Source organism: Neopelma chrysocephalum, unplaced genomic scaffold, assembly GCF_003984885.1.
Source record: "Neopelma chrysocephalum unplaced genomic scaffold, ASM398488v2 Primary Assembly neopelma1_45, whole genome shotgun sequence".
NCBI classification, from domain to species: Eukaryota; Metazoa; Chordata; class Aves; order Passeriformes; family Pipridae; genus Neopelma; species Neopelma chrysocephalum.
This window is the reverse complement of record NW_020897704.1, coordinates 17,273,686-17,292,446: the sequence shown is the minus strand read 5'-3', so window position 1 is coordinate 17,292,446 and position 18,761 is coordinate 17,273,686. Positions and strand designations below refer to the sequence as shown.

General features: G+C 41.2%; 1 protein-coding gene across 4 annotated transcripts in view; it reads right to left on the bottom strand.

Moving 5' to 3' along the window:
• Positions 1-4,469: 4,469 nt before the first annotated feature.
• The window catches only part of FAM107B (family with sequence similarity 107 member B), a 60,263-nt gene continuing 45,971 nt past the window's right edge, over positions 4,470-18,761 (bottom strand). For all 4 annotated transcript variants that reach the window (XM_027679508.1, XM_027679506.1, XM_027679505.1 and 1 more), the window contains 3 exons: positions 13,779-13,962; positions 9,606-9,759; positions 4,470-7,613 (listed from right to left, as the gene is read on the bottom strand). In XM_027679508.1, coding sequence (XP_027535309.1) covers positions 7,497-7,613; positions 9,606-9,759; positions 13,779-13,906 — 399 coding nt within the window. In that variant the 5' untranslated portion in view covers positions 13,907-13,962 and the 3' untranslated portion in view covers positions 4,470-7,496. The remainder of the gene's footprint in view (positions 7,614-9,605; positions 9,760-13,778; positions 13,963-18,761) is intronic.

Below are 18,761 nucleotides of genomic sequence, written 5' to 3'. Positions count from 1 at the left end.
CCCCTCGCTGCGGGCTGGGGAAGGGAAGCAAATACCTGCACGGCAAATCCTTCAAAGAGGCTTTTTGTGGCTTTAAGCAGAACAATTTGACTTCACCCAGGGATTGCTTCTAAGATTTTAGGCTCCTTGCTAATCAGAATGGTCTGGGTGGGAAGGGAACTTAACGATCACCTCGTTCCAAACCCCTGCCATGGGCAGGGACACCTCCCACTAAAACAAGTTGTTCAGGGCCCCATCCAACCTGGCCTTGAACTCTTCCAGGAATGGGGCATCAACAACTTTTCTGCGCAACCTGTTCTGGTGCCTTGACACCCTCTGAATAAAGAACTTCTTCCTAACATCTAAACTACATCTCTCATCTTTAATTTACCATTCCCCCTTGTCATATGATAATCTGCCGATATAAAAAGTCACTCTCCCTCATTTTTATAAACCCCCTTTAAGTACTGGAAGACCACAATGAGGTTTCTCTGGAGCCTTCTCTTTTTCCAGTTCTCTCAGCCTGTCTTCATAGGAGAGATGCTCCAGCCTCCGATCATCCTTGTGGCCTCCTCTGCACCCACTCCAACAGGTCCATGTTTTTTTTGTGCTGGGGACCCCAGAGCTGGATGCAGCACTCCAGGTAGGGTCTCCCAAGGGCAGAGGCAGGAGAGGAGGAATCACGTAACAAACTTCTGCCATCTTCCTTTTCACCCCTATAGGGCTTTTCTCATCACAAGCCTTCTGTTTAATTAAGGCTCTGAGATAAAAACTTTGAGATGTCCATACTTGTTGCTCATTTATGCTCTGTCAGACACCCACTGAATTGTTATTCCCATCTGCTCCTTCCCCCTGCATTCCCAGTATTTCTCATATCCACTCCCCACAGGCCAAGGGCTCAGGCTAGCTTTCCCTTCAACCTGCAGTTGTTAGCCTCAAACACCCATTTTAGGATCTGTCCCAGGGATTCCTCACTAATTAAATGCCTTTCATTACAAACCAGCCCTGGGAAATAATCCAAGGGCAGGGAGGCCTGAATAGGCAGGAAGAGCTTGGGGTGAAAGGAAACAATAGAAAAGGAATCAAAAGCACAATGAGGCTTCAGGTGGAAAAAAAGGCACACAGTACACTAGATGTGAACACAGATTCAGGCTGAGTGCATCATCCCCAGAGTTGTTGTTTAACCTTGGGTAGGAGGTGGAAACGTTCATCAGTCAGGCACTTGCCTTCCCACTGTCTGTTCCTCCTTTTTCCTCCCCAGACAGCAGTCCCTGCTTTCCAGCATCAGGACTGAGTGGGTCTACCCTCAGAGAGGCCTGTAGGTAGTTTGCAGTTCACCTCTAGTCTGGTCATCAGCGACACAATTTCCCAATAAGCAGGGAATAGATTTCTTGGTATAAACCAGAAGCAACTCCCTTGCATCAAGAAAACAATAAAAAATGCAAGATCTGTGTTTGAAGAGAATTTACTCCTTGGTATTTAAAGTTAATTCAATTTGTATTAGAAATGAGAGGAAAATTTCCGTAACAAACCACAGGCTGTGAGGTATGGAGCCCACTGTGCTTAGCAAAATCCCAAAAGCCACTTTGTTGCTGAGGAGAATTCACCTGAAGGATTGGCACCAAAACAAAGCTGGATGAAGACAAGTGCTGAAACTGAACCTTAGGAAAAGTCACCCCTTATGGTCCATGATCACAGTGATAAAGGGCTTTCCAGGTTTGACAGTTTAAGTTTAAAAGGTCTCTATCTTTTCCTGTTGCTACTGATGAAAGCAAATTCCTTATCAGCTTTTCATCAGAGAATCTTTTAGGCTTTATTTACCAAAGGAAGAGTTAAAGGACAGATAACCTGTTGGACACAACCCCTCCTTCAGTGAGACCATTCCCCATGGGCTGGGCTGCCATGTCCTGACTCCAGAGCAGGTGGGATTCACTAAAGGGGTTCAGGCTTGCTGGGTGCTCTTTAATTTTTGAGCACAATGAAGCAGACTTGGCATTTCAATTTCATTATGAAAGCTTTTTTTCCCAATAGCTGAAGAAGAGGAAAGAAGCACGTTTCTCCTTCCCGCCTAATCAGGCTGAAGTTTCCAGGTGCCAGCCTCAATCTGTGTTAAATTGCTCATGCCATCCACCCGGAGAGATTGGACTTGGGTGCATAATAGGAGTTAATTCTAAAAGTGATTACTCAGATAATTAAATACTACAGCTGTAGTGGGTGATTCTGGCTTCTGGACCCCTCTCTCTCAGGTGCTTTGCTTCTCCTCCTTCCTTCACACCACTGTGGAGATGCCACCTCCCCTCCCACTGGCCGGTGTTTGGCCTGGGGCAGGTCCCTTCTCTCCAGCCCCCTCCATGTCCCCAGAAGCACCAGGGCTGAGGACTCCATGGCACCAAGCACCAGAGCCGGTGAGCACAGTGGAGAAACAGGCTCTCTATCAGCCAAGGAGCTACAGAGAGATAAAGGTCCAAATTTACTAAAGGTATCCAGGTGCCTCAACTATCTCAGGGAGCAAAACTCCACGAAAATGAGCAGGTGTTTTTGAGGTGGCGTTCAAAATTGCCCAGCTCCAGAATCCTTGCAATGTAGATAACGTTCCCTCTGAGTCAGGGAGTGTGGGCTCCAGCTCCACAGGGCTGCTCTGATATAAATGGAAAGCAGATGATTAGCTCAAATGTACACACCTGAAGTTCAGCAAAACGGACCCCTGGGTACCTAAAGAACAGGAGTAGTCCCCACTAACCTCAGAGAGGCACCACAGGCAGTGGGATGGACCCAATGCAGCCCTTACCTTGGTCTGAAGCAGTGCCAAGACACAGGCTGTGGACCACAAGCACTGGGGTGGCAGTCAGGATGTCTGTGCTCTGTCACCACCACCGAATACTTCCTCTGGCCGTGGTTTCTGCCATCTCCATCAAAAATATCCATCCTTATTATTAATAAGAGCACCACAAACCTTTAATCTCATAGATGAAATATTCCAAGTAGAACACAAACAGTTTAAAGTGGCAGGGGGAGGGTGAGGATATCTTGTATTTCCACTCCTCCAGGTCTCATTAAGTCTGTGCTCTTCTTATTGCCATGACTTGAGAACCCAACTTGCCCTTCTGTTCCTCACCCTGGAGACGTCAGTTCTGACCCTATGGAAACTGCACCACGGAAGCTCTTCAGTCTCCAGTTATTTTCTTAAGTGGAACGGGTCACCACACGTGCCATCAGCCATTTTAGGTTATTAACACTACCCATGGATCCTGTAACAGCACCTAAGGACCTCAAGGTACTTCTTTCCACATAGCTATGGCACGACAGCCCATCTGCATATGGCCACAGGAGCACAAGCAGAGCCCCCAGCAGAGCAGGACTTGCAGAGCCACATGACAAAACCTATTAGCTCAATGCAATGCAAAAAAGCACACAAAAGGAGGATCATCTTTTCCACTGGACACGCTACAAAAGCAGATCACATGCCCTCACTGTTCTCTTTCTGGAGCTGGAGCGAATATCAAAGGATAATTCAAAACACATTTGGATACACTTGAGGTAGGAGAGCACAGGGCAGTATCTCCAACAGGCCATAGAAACTCACCCCTTATTAACTCTGTTCTTTCTTACCTCCCCCATATTTGACAGCTCCTGGAGTGGGTCCAGCATCATTGCATCAGCAGTACTGCCAGGACCCATTCCACATGCTGAGCAGTTTCTGAAGGAAAAAGCATTTCCTGACATCTGTTCTGAATTCACTGCTCTTCTCTTCCCCCACTTTGTTTCATCCTGTGCTCCTCTCCAGCTCCCCCTCCACTGCCACCTGTCCCTGGCTGACCAGGGCTGTCCAGTACGAGTGAGGATCTTTGTGGAGATCTGATGACCCCCATTTCTTCCAGCCCTGTTCCTACCCCTGCTACCTTCCGTGTCTGCTGCTGACACAGGATTTTGCTCTTAACAATGGCACTGAGCAATCTGACCCTAACCCAGCAAATCATTTGTGCCTGCACTTTCTTTCACATGCCCAAGTTCTTCCTACTACAACCACAGGTTTGAGCATTGGCTAGATTAAAAGAACCTTTGTAGGACTTGAAACCAGGATCAGGCTCATTGCTCTCTTCTCACTGCCTTTTGGAATGGAGCTTTTGCAATGCTAACAATTCTAAGGATAGGGAATGATTTCCACAATTATTTGACTCTCACCTGAAGTTATCCCTCATGCTTCACCTCACCCTGTGCTACTGAACAGTACCTACACAGTCCTGTTAAAAACTGTCTGCATAAAAATATTCAAAATATAATACTGCTGAGAGACACAACCAGCTCTTCCTGCCAACTAATTTGCCAATAATTTTGCATATACAAACAAAGATCCATTTTTAAGGAACCAAGAGTCATCATGTTCTTGATACTTCCCCCTGCATTGCAGAATTTTAAATAACCCAGATGTCTCAGCACACACCCCAACATTTTGCTTTTAGCAGGATATGAAAGACACCATCACATACACCAAGCATGTAGTAGATTTTATTAAGCATAACTTTGGTTCTAAGTATTCCACCCTCATTCTCATAATACCTTTAGTTAAAAACAATTATACAAGAGCAAATACAAAAAATATTAAATTATGAAAACAAATCCATTAAGGCTCCCTTTTTATATTTATATATATTTATATATGTACACTCAAACAAGTGCAGATATTAACAGAAGGTTAAAGCCACAAAAATGCTAAAAAATCTACTACTATACTATCAAAAGCAAGAGTTTTAAAAAAGTACAAAGTGGTAAGTGAGCAATTTTCAAATCACCAAAGTATTTGTTGGATTTTTTCAAAAACCCATATAGCTAAAGGGCAGAGCAGGAATTGCTTACGCTCACTGGCAAGCAGTTTCTTACTTGAGTAGCCGCACAGGACACTTGTGGTGTGACTAGCTGGCCCCCCCACTTAAGGGTCGCCTAATCCTGACTTTAAAGACAAGCTTTTGCCTGTCAAAATGACATGGAAGTGGCTGGGGTTTCTAGACTAAAGGGTTAGCAGGATTCAAAGATGTTTAAACACACACGTTGATGTTCTGTTCACACGGAGAATTAATTCCACTGAAAAACAAAAAAACAACTTCATGCTGTATGTACAAGGGAGTTTTCTGGCCTCCTGTGTTTCAGAAACTCTACCCTGAATCTCAGGCTAGCTGGGGGAGAAAGCAGAATGCCCTCAGCCTTGAGGGGCCCAATCCAACACACCTACTGAAGCCAAAGGTCCCTGTCCCCCACCGATCCCATTGCCACCGACTTCATTTCACTGTGCACATGTGGTAGGAGTGCCACGTTCACCAAGGGGAAATGGCTGACAAGGAATGGTCTGCTCAAGCCAGAGGAGGATTTCCTCACTGACTTCTAGACTTTTCCATACTGAGCAGAAGCTTAACATGGAGTTGAAAGCAGGAGGCTCATGTTTGGTAGGCTGAGAGTGGCTAAGACAAAGCATGAGTATGGTGTGGAAGGCTCCTATATAGTGGTGTCTCAACAACATGAAACAAACTCAATCAGTGCAAGTGTTTGAATAATGTGCTGCCAGAAAAGAAGATCCTCTCCTGCCAGGAGAAGGGAAGGAGAGAGTGAAGAACCTGCAGCATTCAGGGTGCTCCTTTGTTGAGAAAATACATGGAAGAGTCCTATGTTTGGCCTTTGTCTTTTGTATGTCCATAATCTGAACAGTCTGTTAGACAATCTTCACATTTAATCTTCTAGATGTGAGTCACACTGCAAGTCTAAATCAATGGCAATACGCTTATCACAATTCAATTTACTCTCAATCTGATTATGTCGTCATAAAAAATGCCTGTATCTTGACAAATTAAAGTCTGTATCTAGGAAACATTTCTAATTGTGAGCATTTTGTCCTAAGTGTTAGGCTGAAACTGTATTTAAAATGTCCAATACTTACAGGAAAAGCAACTCAGAAAACAAACCAACAAACCCTCCCCTACCACCTTTACAATACAAACACACCACTGTTGATATTAATAAAAAGTGTTTTCAAACAGTTATGTCCAATGTAATTACAAAGTAGAAATTATTGTGTTTAGCATCCTAAGGCAAAGGCTAGGGATTAGATCCTCAGCTGATATGGATGAACACAGCTTCAGTGAAAGCTAGGACTGTGCAGAACAAGAAAGATGAGGATTTCTCCCCAGATATCTGCACCCAATCACACCAGGTAAGAATCCAGTTCTGTAATCCTACATGGGCAATCTGTTCCCCACTCCTCCTCCCAGGCTTTCCTGGATAACTAGTAGTCATAAGCACGAAGGATCAGATTCTGTCATCCCTGTGCAAGCTGAGCAATATTTTATTTAATGGCAAGTCACAGGGGCAACTTGTGGAAAGGCAGAAGATGACAGAATTGGACCTGAAGACTCAGTGGTAACACATTTCCCTTCCTTCCTGAGGCTAAAGGAAAGATGGGATAAAATGAATTTCATTTTATGCCTCACTTTGGGGAAAAAAAAAAATCCATTTCAGTATATTCCAATGATGAGTTTGGTCTGGCTTAGACACTGCTCTACTGCAGAAACTGCAACACATTCCTGCAAGCAAAGATCAGGAACTGATGGCAGATAGGATTCCTGCTTTCAGTTCCAGCAAATGAGTTTAAACACTCCCAAGTAATGTGTTAACACTGTACTCAGTTCAGCATGTCCTTGGAGGAGAAAGGCCACAACACCAAAGCAAGCAGGATTTCAAAACACAGAAAGTAGAAGACAGGTTATTTTGCTTTGAGAGGTAAATTCACAGGTAGCACTGCACAGGCCTGTTCACAACAGTGTAAGTTATAGACAGAGATACATAAGCTTCTGGAGTCTCCCTGGTGAAAGGATCATCAGATTTCTGCTCTTTCATAGCCCAAATTCTACATGCCAAACAGCAAATGGGCTTTAAGGCTGCTTAACTTTTCACTGCTGGTGAATTTTAAGCATTTCCATCTTGCCCATACCTGCCTATCCTAGTGGGGATGGGCAGCAGTGATCAACATACCTTGTATCTTCCTAGATTTGATAAAAATTCCAACTAAACACAAATTATTCTGGGATATGCACAGGCTGTAGGTCTAGATGGAGGAATTCTACCTGCACAGCAAAGCTTCATAAGATATCACAGGAGGATTTTTGTTCTGTTTTAAAGCAAAATATAATCTGTGTATCTCCACTCAACTAGGATCACAAGAGTTAAAGCAGTGCAACACTGAAGGAGATTCTCTAGTATCCCTGGTTAAAATCTCTGAGTAAGCACGTCAGCCTGGTCCATGACACTGAACTGACAAAGACACTCCTTATCCATTGATCTCGGGACTATATTTGGCAAGTCGATCTGTTTATGATACTGTCCTTTTAATCCACACGTCCCAGGAATTAAAAATCTCATCTTCAGTAAGTGTCAGCTGGATGCACTTATTTTCCCTCTTGAGGGGCAAATGTGAGACAACTTGCAAAAGCCTCTCTCTGCAGGAAAGCTGGAAGTCTTAGCAGGCGCTGGCTCTAGGAGTCCGGTGCTTCTGTTGCTTCCTGGACCGTCCTCCTCAAGTTGCCCTTGACTTTGACAAATTCAGGCGCATTTTCCTGCTCTTCCTGTATCTTCTGTTTCTCCAGTTCCAGCTTAAAAGGGAATCACATATTAAAAAGAAAAGTATAGAAAACAGATCATTGAAACACAAGACACAAAACTAAAGGTTTCAATAACTGACAATGCCAAATGCTTTAAACTGCTTCCTTTCTTTGTCTCATGGAAAAGATAAAGTTGCATTTCTTTGGGAGTATCTGTTCCCATAAACAATAAATCTTTTCAAATCCTTGGCTCTAGCACCTTCCAGATGTCCACCTTTGCCAGATGGACAAAACTCTGCAAGCCCAGTACAAGAACAAGATGAAGCATTTTTTAAGAAATTCTTGGACATCTTCATTAAAGAAACAACAATAATTCCCTTCTCTGGCTTTTATAGCAGAACAGGAATAATGTGCCTTGTGGGAGAACATGTGAACAGCTACTACAAGCACACTCACAGAACTGATTTCTGAGTGTTTAGGTATGGAGTTCTGTATCTAACCTGAGCCTCTTTAGGAGTATCTGGTTTGTCTATCAGAAAAAGCAATTAAAAAAAACCCAAAAATCTTCCTTGGCCATTAGTTGTTCATTTTTAAGAGCCCATTTGCTGGCTTTTTTTAACCTAGCTGGACTCCTGCCCATGCAGACACTTGGAATTTCCATGGCAGGGTAGGCATGGCTGTACAGTGCCCACAGAGCACAGGCTCACACATGGCACAGAATATGGATTGCTTGGTGATCCTCAGGGAGGGCAGACAAGTTGGCAGAAAGAAAGAAAAAAAACATTTAGAAAACTAACAAAAGAGCCTGAAAGAACCTTTTTTTTCTTTTTTAACAGACTAAGGTCTCCCTGATTAATGGGGACCACGTACAGCTCACCTAAATAATCTCTCCTTTGTCTCTGGTTCACTGGCAAAGGGGCATGCCTTGTTTCAATAAATCACAGCAATGTTCCTCCATGAATCATGTTGTCAATTAATACCATTCCTATGATGTTTCCAAAGTCACAGCACTGTTTGCAATAGGCAGGTTTTTCCTCCTCTAACAGAATTTTATCATCTACATAATCTACATTGGATAGCTCAGTTTCAAATCAAATCTTTCCACAAGCTGAACCATTCAAAGCTGTGCCCTTAAGAGCAGATAAGAAAAATGACAGGATAATATACTTAAAAATACAATAACTTTTTCCAAAAATATTTCTAAGCCTAATTAAAACAAAAAAGCACCAACCTATAATAAAACTCCAAACCCCAAATAATTACTGGATTATATATCATTTTTAATAGAGTAATTATTTGGCTTAATTGGTTTCCACTGAGAAAAACAGGAGATACTGTTTTAAAGCATGCATTTATAGCATTCATTATTTAAAAATAAATGCAATGCTTAATGCACAGTGACTTCTCTTATGAGGTGTTTCACTGCAGAGATATTTCCTTGCAGGCACACAAAATGTTTTCAGAGGCACAGAGACATTTGGCTGGCCCTGTGCCTAGCAAAAAGCTTCACCGCAATGAACTCCGACTCCAGATCATCCCCATGCTCAGGGTCTGAGGAGCTCTTCCTTCATTTGAAAACACCAACGGCCTCACACATTTTAAGGTTACAAAAAATCTTTGTAAAGTAATCTAGTTTCTTGTATAATGTAGGAGAATCAATTGTTTTTTTAAAATTCATTAAATGTAGTTTCGATGCTTTGCAGTCTAACAGCTATTCTTAGTGGATCATAGTTAAGACTACAAAAATTGACTAATTCACTACCATTTTAATGGTTAAGTAATGTCAGTGCTCCACTAACATTCCTGTTGGCTGGTGCAGGATTCATTTGACCAAAGGCAAACCCCATATGCAGTTCCTACACAGCAAGTGACAAAAAATGGATAATTACAGAGTGTGATTTGACTTATCCTAAAAGAGATATCTGCTGTGATCAGAAGAAATATGCCAAAAATTGGCTGCTGCTTCTTTCCTGTCTGCAAAGGGAGCCTCAGGTGAGTAGCTCAGATGCAGATATTTACAGGTAGTGTTACTCTCCATCTTACCTGCTCCAGTTTCTGTTGTCGTTTCAGTAGCTCTATTTCCAGGTCTGATTTCTTCTTTTGTGCTTCCTCTTCTTTTTGTTGTTTAATAACTTGATCTCGTTTCCTTTTCTCCATCACTTTCTGTAGCTCCGGTTTGTTCTGAGGTGCAAGACCCCTTCAAATTAAAAGAGGGGGAGGAAGAGAAGAAAGATCAGTTTTAATTAGCAGAAATTCACACAGAATTGCAGGCAGGTTTTCTAAACTGAAGCAGTTGCCTATTTAGATACATTGGGATATAAATAATGAATTAAAAGGAAAAAAACATTCAGATATGTTCCTGGTTTCTAACCAAAACCCTAAGCCAGAATTTAAGCCATATAATCCACTGTGGATATTTAGCATGCATGGTAGTATTTGTCCTGTATAATTCATTATTTTAACTTTCATCTTTAGTCTTCACTCTATTCTCTCAATTCCAAAAGAATGGATTAAAAAAAAAAATCACGAATCACTACACTAGCAGAGCTAAAACTAAATTTTGGACAAGAGAAATTCCTTTGCTGGATGATAACTCAGAATGGCTTGGTTCAGATAGCCCTGTGCAGGGTATTCTGCCCATAGAATTTTGCATGGACAAAACTAAAATGTGGTCTGTCACACTGCTCCTGGAAATAGTAGATTCTCTCCTTTCCTTGAAAATGTGACAGCTTTACCCATGCTTGGCTGTGAAGCTATTTCCAGTGAGAGCTCCCAGGCTACACTCAACATCACAAAGAGCCTAAGACAACAAAAATCCAGAATAAAAAAGTTGCCGTCACCTTGGAGACCAGACAAAGCCTGGAGGATTCTCCCTCTCACAAGCCTTTGGGTACTACATCAACTGAATGTTTCAAGTCTGTTCAGCACAAATTGCTTTCCAAGCCAACTACTATGAAATGAGAAAGCTCCCTCTTAGGGAAGATGCATGACATTATTTATACAGGCATACACATGGATACTCACTCCTACTCATTTCTGTGACTTCAGCTATTTCTTTTATCTCTGTTATGCTATGATGGTTTCAAAATTTGTTATGATAAGATTCAAAGCTCTCCCCGTTATTCAGGTATTAGCGTCACTTAAGGCAGAACAGAGAGATCCCAAATCTGTCCTTGTTATTGTCATCTTCCCTCTGAAGATGATTATGTGAAAGTATCCAGCATTAAGTTTAACATCAACCATTTTTCATTTCAACTTGAAGAAATTCAATAATCTGAATAAGCTTTCAGAAAGCGTATTTTTACCCTTCCCTACTTTCTATACAACTGTGGTTGCCTAATTATTCATTAATATGCATATCTGACAGCATGTCCAATAAAACATTAAAATGCCATTTTATGGTGGCATCTAGGAATGACTCCATCTATTATGCAACACTCTATCCCTGCAGATACCCTGACAGAAAAATCAAATATTTAGCAACACCAAATGCTGTTCCCTATTTCTCATAATAGATCTCATGGCCTCAACGCAACAGAAGCTGCAAGATCATGTTCATATTTTATGTTTCATGCTATTTTAAATACATTTTAACACATAAAACTGAAGTCAGGCAGGAAAAGCTGGAGTGATTTTTTTTTTTTTTTTTTTTTTTACTACTACTACTACTACTGGATCAGTGAGAGCAGAATCAGTGGAATATTCCACACTAGCAATCAGCAATCAAGACAGCCACAAACCAGAGTCCAGCTGCTAAGTAACATTACTTGTTCCTGCTTTTTTCAGTCAGGTTGCACCATAACAAAGCAGAGGCACGAGACTGATTTAGATGTGCTGCAGCTGTAACAAAGCTGTAACCTGCAGAAGCTACAAGTAAATGCAACCTCTCAGTCTAATCAGATGGGGTTGCCAGTCAGATCTGTAACAGAACTGTAACGTCGCTCCTATTTCCGCTCTCTTATGTAAAAAGGAAAAGCAACAAACGGGCAGATACTGGATTAACTGGGGTCTTGTATCACCTCCTAGAGATCATTCTGGTTAACTTACAAATCCTAAATTTCGATGTAGGGGAAGCAAAGTGTGCTACAACACTGGTTAGAGATGATAGAGTTAAAATCTCTGGAAGGGACAGGACCAATACTCCACAGAGCTGAGGCTGACTCCTAATAAGTAAAAATAGTTTAAGCTAAGTTACCAGTGCCTTGAGGTAGCACTACCTGAATCTTTCTTTGCCCAAACAAAACTCCATTTCTGCAAGTAAATAGCTACACCAGTTCAAGGCCCAACAGACACTGCTCACAGTGGGCATGGAAAATGATCAAACCAGTGCTGCCTAATATCTTCCAACATCCATTTCTGGCTGTTCAGAGGTAACTGGGCAAAAAAGTGAAGCTGCTGGTGTCTACCCTGAGCCTTCACAATAAAATAAGCAGCATGTTGAGCAGCATAAGAGCACCAGAAGTCCTCCATACATATGACAGTTTGCTGTAACAAAGCAGAACACAAGCCTAATATCTACATTACTGAAAAGCCTCCTAACAGAGCTAGTACAGTGGCACAAAGCACTGAAGACTAACTCTCTTCTAAAAAATACCATTTTTTCTGCTGGTGAAAACCCTCAAAGTATTTAATTTCTGCACCAATAAATAAGACTCTAAAATTAACAGCTGCAGCTAATCAAAATCACAATAAGAGAAGAGCGGGTACTGAGGGCTGCACAACTTCTCTGTGTAATAGGATATTCTCCTTGAAGAAAAGAACTCCATACGATTTAAAAGTGCTTTATGCTTTCATAAACTTAAAAGAAAAAAAATAGTCTTAATTTATTGCAGCCTCCACATCCTTTAGATTAAGATCATAAGTCGGGAAACTTCAACTATTTTTCTTTCAATGACTATAAACTTCTTGGTGCTAGAAAGTGACTTTGATGTTTAATCCCATTAACGAAAAATAGGACAAACACCTATTTAGGCCAGTTTCTTCCAATTCAGTTGGCATTCTTAAAACATCTTCTTCATCACTAAAGAAATGCTATATTGTGTATGCAATTCATTTAGAATTAAGTCTCTAAGCCTAGCATTTGTGAAGATTTTGCTATTACACATAAAAAGACCCCTTCTTCCCTCAAAATACTTTACTGCCAAAGGATTAGGGGGGAAAAAAAAAGGGAGAAACTTCCATAATGCGACTCTTCCTCCTAAACAGACAAATCTAGTTGTGCTGGAGTAGCCAAAACCACAGCTTTCTACTCTCTGTTGTCAAGGTCCTGAGTCTCAAAAAGCCTGAATGGCTGCTACCTCCAACTTTATTCTCAAATGAACTCTGAAATACTGCTTTTCCACCTCTGTTTTATAGACCCCCAGATCTAGCCTTTGGAAAGTCTATTTTGGGTGGATTAAATGCAGCAAATCACACATTTATATCATAGTTTCTGTTGGTTTAAATGAAGGAGCACCAACAGGCTTGGTGGCTTTTCCTCCACCATGTGTTTTTTAAATAAGTTCTCTGTTGCTGAAGAGATTTAGTAACAGAACTTCAGCTATTCCTGGGCCAGGTGGTTGTGTCTCTGCAATTGATGAAATAAAGTTACTGTTATTTACATCTTTAAAAGCAATATATAGAGCAACAGCTGTGCATCCCACCCCAGAAGGGAGGAGGCAGCATTTCTGTAACATACAAAGAAACACTTGTGCAGCAGCAGAGCAGGCACCAGACTATGACACTGCATTGTGAGACAGATCAAGCAAACAGACAACAGTTTCATGTGAAATAAACTATGATTTCTTTGATTTAAAAGTGGCCTCATAAACTCAGTGCGCTGGGAATGGTGAAACCCCACAGATTTTATCATCCTGCTGTTAATAGCAAAATTTTGTCAAATACTTGATAAAGTGAAGAGTACAAGCCAAATTACAGTGCCCAGGTAACCTACATGAAACGTGACAGAGAGAACTGAACTCCTTCCTCCCAAAACTGACCCTGTGAATATTCACAAAGACAAAATGAGAAGGACTTCTATAGCAAGCTTTTGCAGAGAAACTGAAATTCAAACAGAAATAAATGCTATGGTTAAGAATCAGAGTCTTTTAATTTACAAGATCTGAAACAACAAAAAGTGTCTGCTGGGTTTTGGGTACAAAGTCATTTTGATGAAACTAAAACTCAGTCTGTGTCTTTGGGGTGGGAGGTTGGCACAAGTGATTTTTAGACTCTTACCTTTTCTGATTCATAAGCAGCTCTCTATGGAGATCTTGATGATTCCGGGATGACTTCACAGGATTAATTAATTTCTGAGGTCTAATTAACTCAGGATTGTCATCGTCTATGTAGTCTGGTTCAGCCATAATCTTTCTTGGAATGGGATATGGATCTTTGGGTTCAGTGTCCTTATTCACAGTATCTGTAAAACAGGGGAAAAACTTTAGTAACTCTACACCAAAAGGCCTTTTAAAGACATACTAAAACATAAAGGCAGCATGTTCCTTTGTCAAGTTATGCTTTTCCTGGATTTATTTTGTCTGTAGTAAGTAAAGGCTCTCAGAGCAAACATCAGTAGCTTCTTTTTAAATAGACAGCAATTTCATAACAGTGGCATCTTCAACAGCCTTCATCCAGTGACTTGGATACACAACTTCCCACCGTTTTATGAAGAACTAGACAAATAATTCAGGGTAAGTTTGGGAAGGCCCCTATTGATTTTAATAAGCCTATTCAGATGAAGCATTTTTAGATCAGCAGTACTGAGTCCCCAAAAGACATTTTCAATACTGACTATATTAAATACTATGAATGAGACTCATTTTCTGCCATCAGTCTCATGGCAGTTACAGGGAAAACACCTGTGGATAAGCCCTGAACTGTACTGAGCAAAAGCTTCTGCGTGGAAATTGCCAGATCTGCAACTATTGGGGTGGGGGACTGATTTCTGAGTGGAAAGGTAGAGGAAAAAAGTTAGGTGAGGTTGTTTCTTTAAGGCCACAAAAAATCCACAGAAATCCACTGATCTGAAAGCAATTGATGATTTATATCATTTCGAAATCCAGCATTTTCCTATTCTGCTATGGAAAACTTACCTATAGAAAACTTATCTACACATCAAATCACAACATTTTGAATCAAAAACTGACAAGTAAATTATAGTTTTCAAATAATTTATATGTAACCATTCATACCTCTTTCCATTAAAAAGCCTCAATCACAAGAAGTTCAGCATCCAAAACAAAGCACATTCAGAGCAATTCTGCCTGCACCAGAATCTGCAATAGTCAGTTTGATGAAACACTGGCCCCTCAAACAGAAATGCAAAATATAACCTCACAGCCTGTGGGTTTGCAGAGATGCATCAATGGGACATGAATAAAAAGCGAGAGACTTCCACCCGCCTGACAGGCAGAACAGCTGAATGGTGCACCCTGTACACACGGGGCTACGAGACAAATCAGAGAATCACTGGGATTTGCTGTGCATTTTCTAGTAAAAGCTGAATATGCACTTTAATTTAGACCAGCCCTTCCCTCCCTCTCTCACTCCACAGGCTACAAAACCTTTGTTCAGTTGCAGTTTAAATCCATGCACTATTTTTTTCAGTAGGAATCTCATATTGTTGCTTAACTCTGATCGAAATCCACTTGATATAGTTGAAAGATTTCCATTAATACTCCAGTACATTAAAACTGAACAGTACCACATCACCCAGCTTGGGCTGCTAACAGGCGAAGAAGCAAAACAAGATTATGTTTTCAGCAGATGCAGGGAGGACACTCTGGATTTGAGCATGTCCAGTGGACCCAGCATAGACCTTTCAGCTTCTTTGTTTGAATGAATGATGGGGACTGTGTTTTCTTAGTGCTACATCTCACACACCAAGTTTCTGTGGAGTAACTTCTATGAGAAACATCAGTTTGAGCTGCTTCCAGGGTGGCTTCCTTCATGAGTTTTTTAAGGCAAGTTCATATGCAGCATTTTTGAACATGAGGGGATGTCAGGTCTCACAGGGACCTCTCAAATTAATATAAAAATTGTCCACAGTTCCAAACCATGGAAGTGTATTGCTGTACATGACATAAACCTCTTATTGACACTGATCATGCAATAAAAATACTTTTCCCATCACCCCTTCAGAGTCTTCCCTCTTCAATCAAGCAGCCATCTATCACCATACATGCCAACGATACAGGATCATTGGAAAACTGAGGTCAGAAGAAACTTGAAAGAATTCTAATCCAACCTCCTGCTAAGAGTAAGAACTCTTATAAACTCAGACCAGATTGCTCAGTACTTTGCCCAATAAGGTCTTGAAGTTCTCCAAGGCTGCACAGCCTCTGTGGGCAACCCTCTCACCTGCCTTCATGGTGGTTTTTCCTTACACCCACATGAATCTCGTTTCAACTCCTGCCTGTTGCCTCTCACCCTCCAACCGTGCACCCTGGTGAAGGGTCTGCCTCTGTCTTCTTGGTAAGCACCTCCCAGGCACAGGGGGCTGCTGTTTGGTCCCCCCAAGCCTCTGCTCTGGGATGAGCCAGCCCAGGTCCCTCAGCCTCCTCCACAGCACCTGCGCCCCAGCCTGCAGCCCATCATGGTGATCCTTTGCCGAACTCATAACTGAAATCCCTCACTGTTCAACAGCATGCTACATAAACAAAAAACAACCCCCCAAAACCCCAAACCTCAGCAAATTTCTCAACACACACCACACAGCACCTGTTATATGCTGTTGATAAAACGTTTGTAGAGGTCTGTTCCCTTTACCATAGATAGTGAATAAACTAGCTACAGTTTGGTTTTTTTTCTTACATAACATTTCATACTTCCTCAGTGTTCATGTCAGGCTTACCACAACTAAAACAACTCAAATATTACACATCTAACCTGCATCCAAAATAAACACTCCCTGTAAATATTTGTTTTGCTGTACTCCACTATCAGTTCTGTTGCACTGATGGGGCTGTGAGTCTTCTAGAAGCCATTTATGACGAACAGCTCTCCCTTAAAGTAAATCTCAAAATAACCTGCTGCTGCTTCAAGATAAGTCTTGTTTGCTTAGACAAAGATGAAAAATGCAGAATTACCTACAACTGTCTGTCATAAAAAAAACCCTACAATTTTTTTCAACACAAGCCCCTGAAAAACAATTTGATTCAATCATTTCTCAAAGTTTGATGCAATATTTTGCAGAACGTAGATTTGGTTTGAGCAAGCCCTTAGAATGAAGTCTATTTATTCTTCTTTCTTCTGTCCCATCTCTATTTTTAAAACATGTATTCAACTCAGAGGTCAGGAATCATGGTTTCCCACTGTAATATGAACTCTACTTGCAGCAAACATGAATGAATAAAACTCCCCTGGGAAACTGAAGACTCTTTCCATGTGTGATTTAGCTGCAAATGATTTCAGCTAGGATTTCCAAGCAGAGCCAGCACCACAGGGCACCCAGTTCCCACTCAGTGAATCCTCTCATACCCTTTGCAAACCTCAGCCTGGCTGGAGGACACTGACCCTGTCCTGTGCAGTCACTGTGTAGTATTGTATGCAAACAATATAATTAAGATAGTGTGATCTCTACCCACACCCTTTCAAAGCAAACATTTACAAAAGAGCAGGAAAGTTTCCCATAAAAAGGAAATAAAAAGGAAATTGAGGCACAAAGGGCAGACAGGCACCACACCAAAGGCAGACAGGAACAGAGCAGTTTAGCCCCAGAGTTTCATCCTGAGATTCAGGCTCACACCAACAAACCAGTCAAGCTCGATGACAGAATCCCTTAAAAGTCCTTACACAAAATTTAATCAATGTTCAAGCAATAACAATTAAAACATTATTAATTCCACGAGTCTCTAGTGCTCATCACCACAAAAGTCACAGCCCATAAAGCTGCTTCAGATCATCACTAGGTGCTACAGTGGGACATTAATAATCCAAATAAGCACTTAACAGGAATATGCTGCCTTAAGAGCATCCGAGAGGCTCCTTTTAACCATCTGCTGTTACAAGATCAACTGAGAATGCACAATCCACTTCTGTGTTTCCCCATTACCTTGCTCCAAAACAAAGGAGATTTGGATTCAGGGAATGTTTTAGCTCAGCTTGACTCAAGTTTAATACATCCACTAATTTGGCAGGTCCTTCCCCAGTGCATTTGCTGAATGAGCTATTGCTGCACAAGCAGCACAAAAGCATTTATCTAACTTATCTTGTTGTGCCTGAGTAACTCTCACAGTCTTTGTCCACGACTAATCTTAGGTACATGTGGATTTTCATCGAGAAAGGCAAAAAGGGAGATCCTGCATGGAAGAGGAATTTTAACTCCTCAAACAGAACTGTGAAGCAATTTCAATATCCCACTAGACAATGAAAATGCCTCTGTAGAAAAATTACTTCAAATATCCTCCCAGACAGAAGTTTAATGTTTCCAGATGAAAAGATGCTCTTAGAGCAATCAAGTACTACCATACAGGTACCTCAGTCTTGAAGAGCTGAGACCAAGTGGTCACATATTTGCAATTCTCTCATTTAGTTTCCTCAGAAGGCAAGTAAATTCAGGAAGAAGAGAAGACACCTTTCAAAAGTTGATCATACTGAGGAGATACAACCAAACCAGAGCATGCTAGAAGCATGAAAGTCATTTGGGGGAACTTGTCCAACCAGATACGTTTTCTTCTAATGTTATTTATTTTTTATTCTATCTACAGAGTTGGGTTTTTTTCCACAAAAGTCCCTTAATGGTAGTAACATGGAAACGTGTACAAAGAGAGCTGCAGACAGCCACTAGTGTTTTTAACAGATTCAAAGTAGATCTTAACAATGCCAGGTTGATTCAGCAGCTGCCAGAGCTTTTGCTACAGCAGGGCTCCCATGGCTTCCACAGGAGAGAGAAGTTCATGTAAACTGCCCCCCCCAACCCCTCATGTTTATATGGCATTCAGGGAATTGCATTTATTTTCTATCTTATATTCCTCATACCAGAAATCACCCTCTACATATGGAATCTGAATATAAAAATTCCTGTGAGACACCATATATTTATATTATTACATATATATATGGCATTTTCACCCTTCAGATGATTCCCACAATTATTTCCAGCTGTGAAAGCAAAGGTAGAGTTGAGGCCCCTTAAAAAGCAGATAAATAAATGCCTAAAAATACCAATGGACATGAAAATAATAGACTAGATCAGATCCAAAAGTTACATTAAGGCTA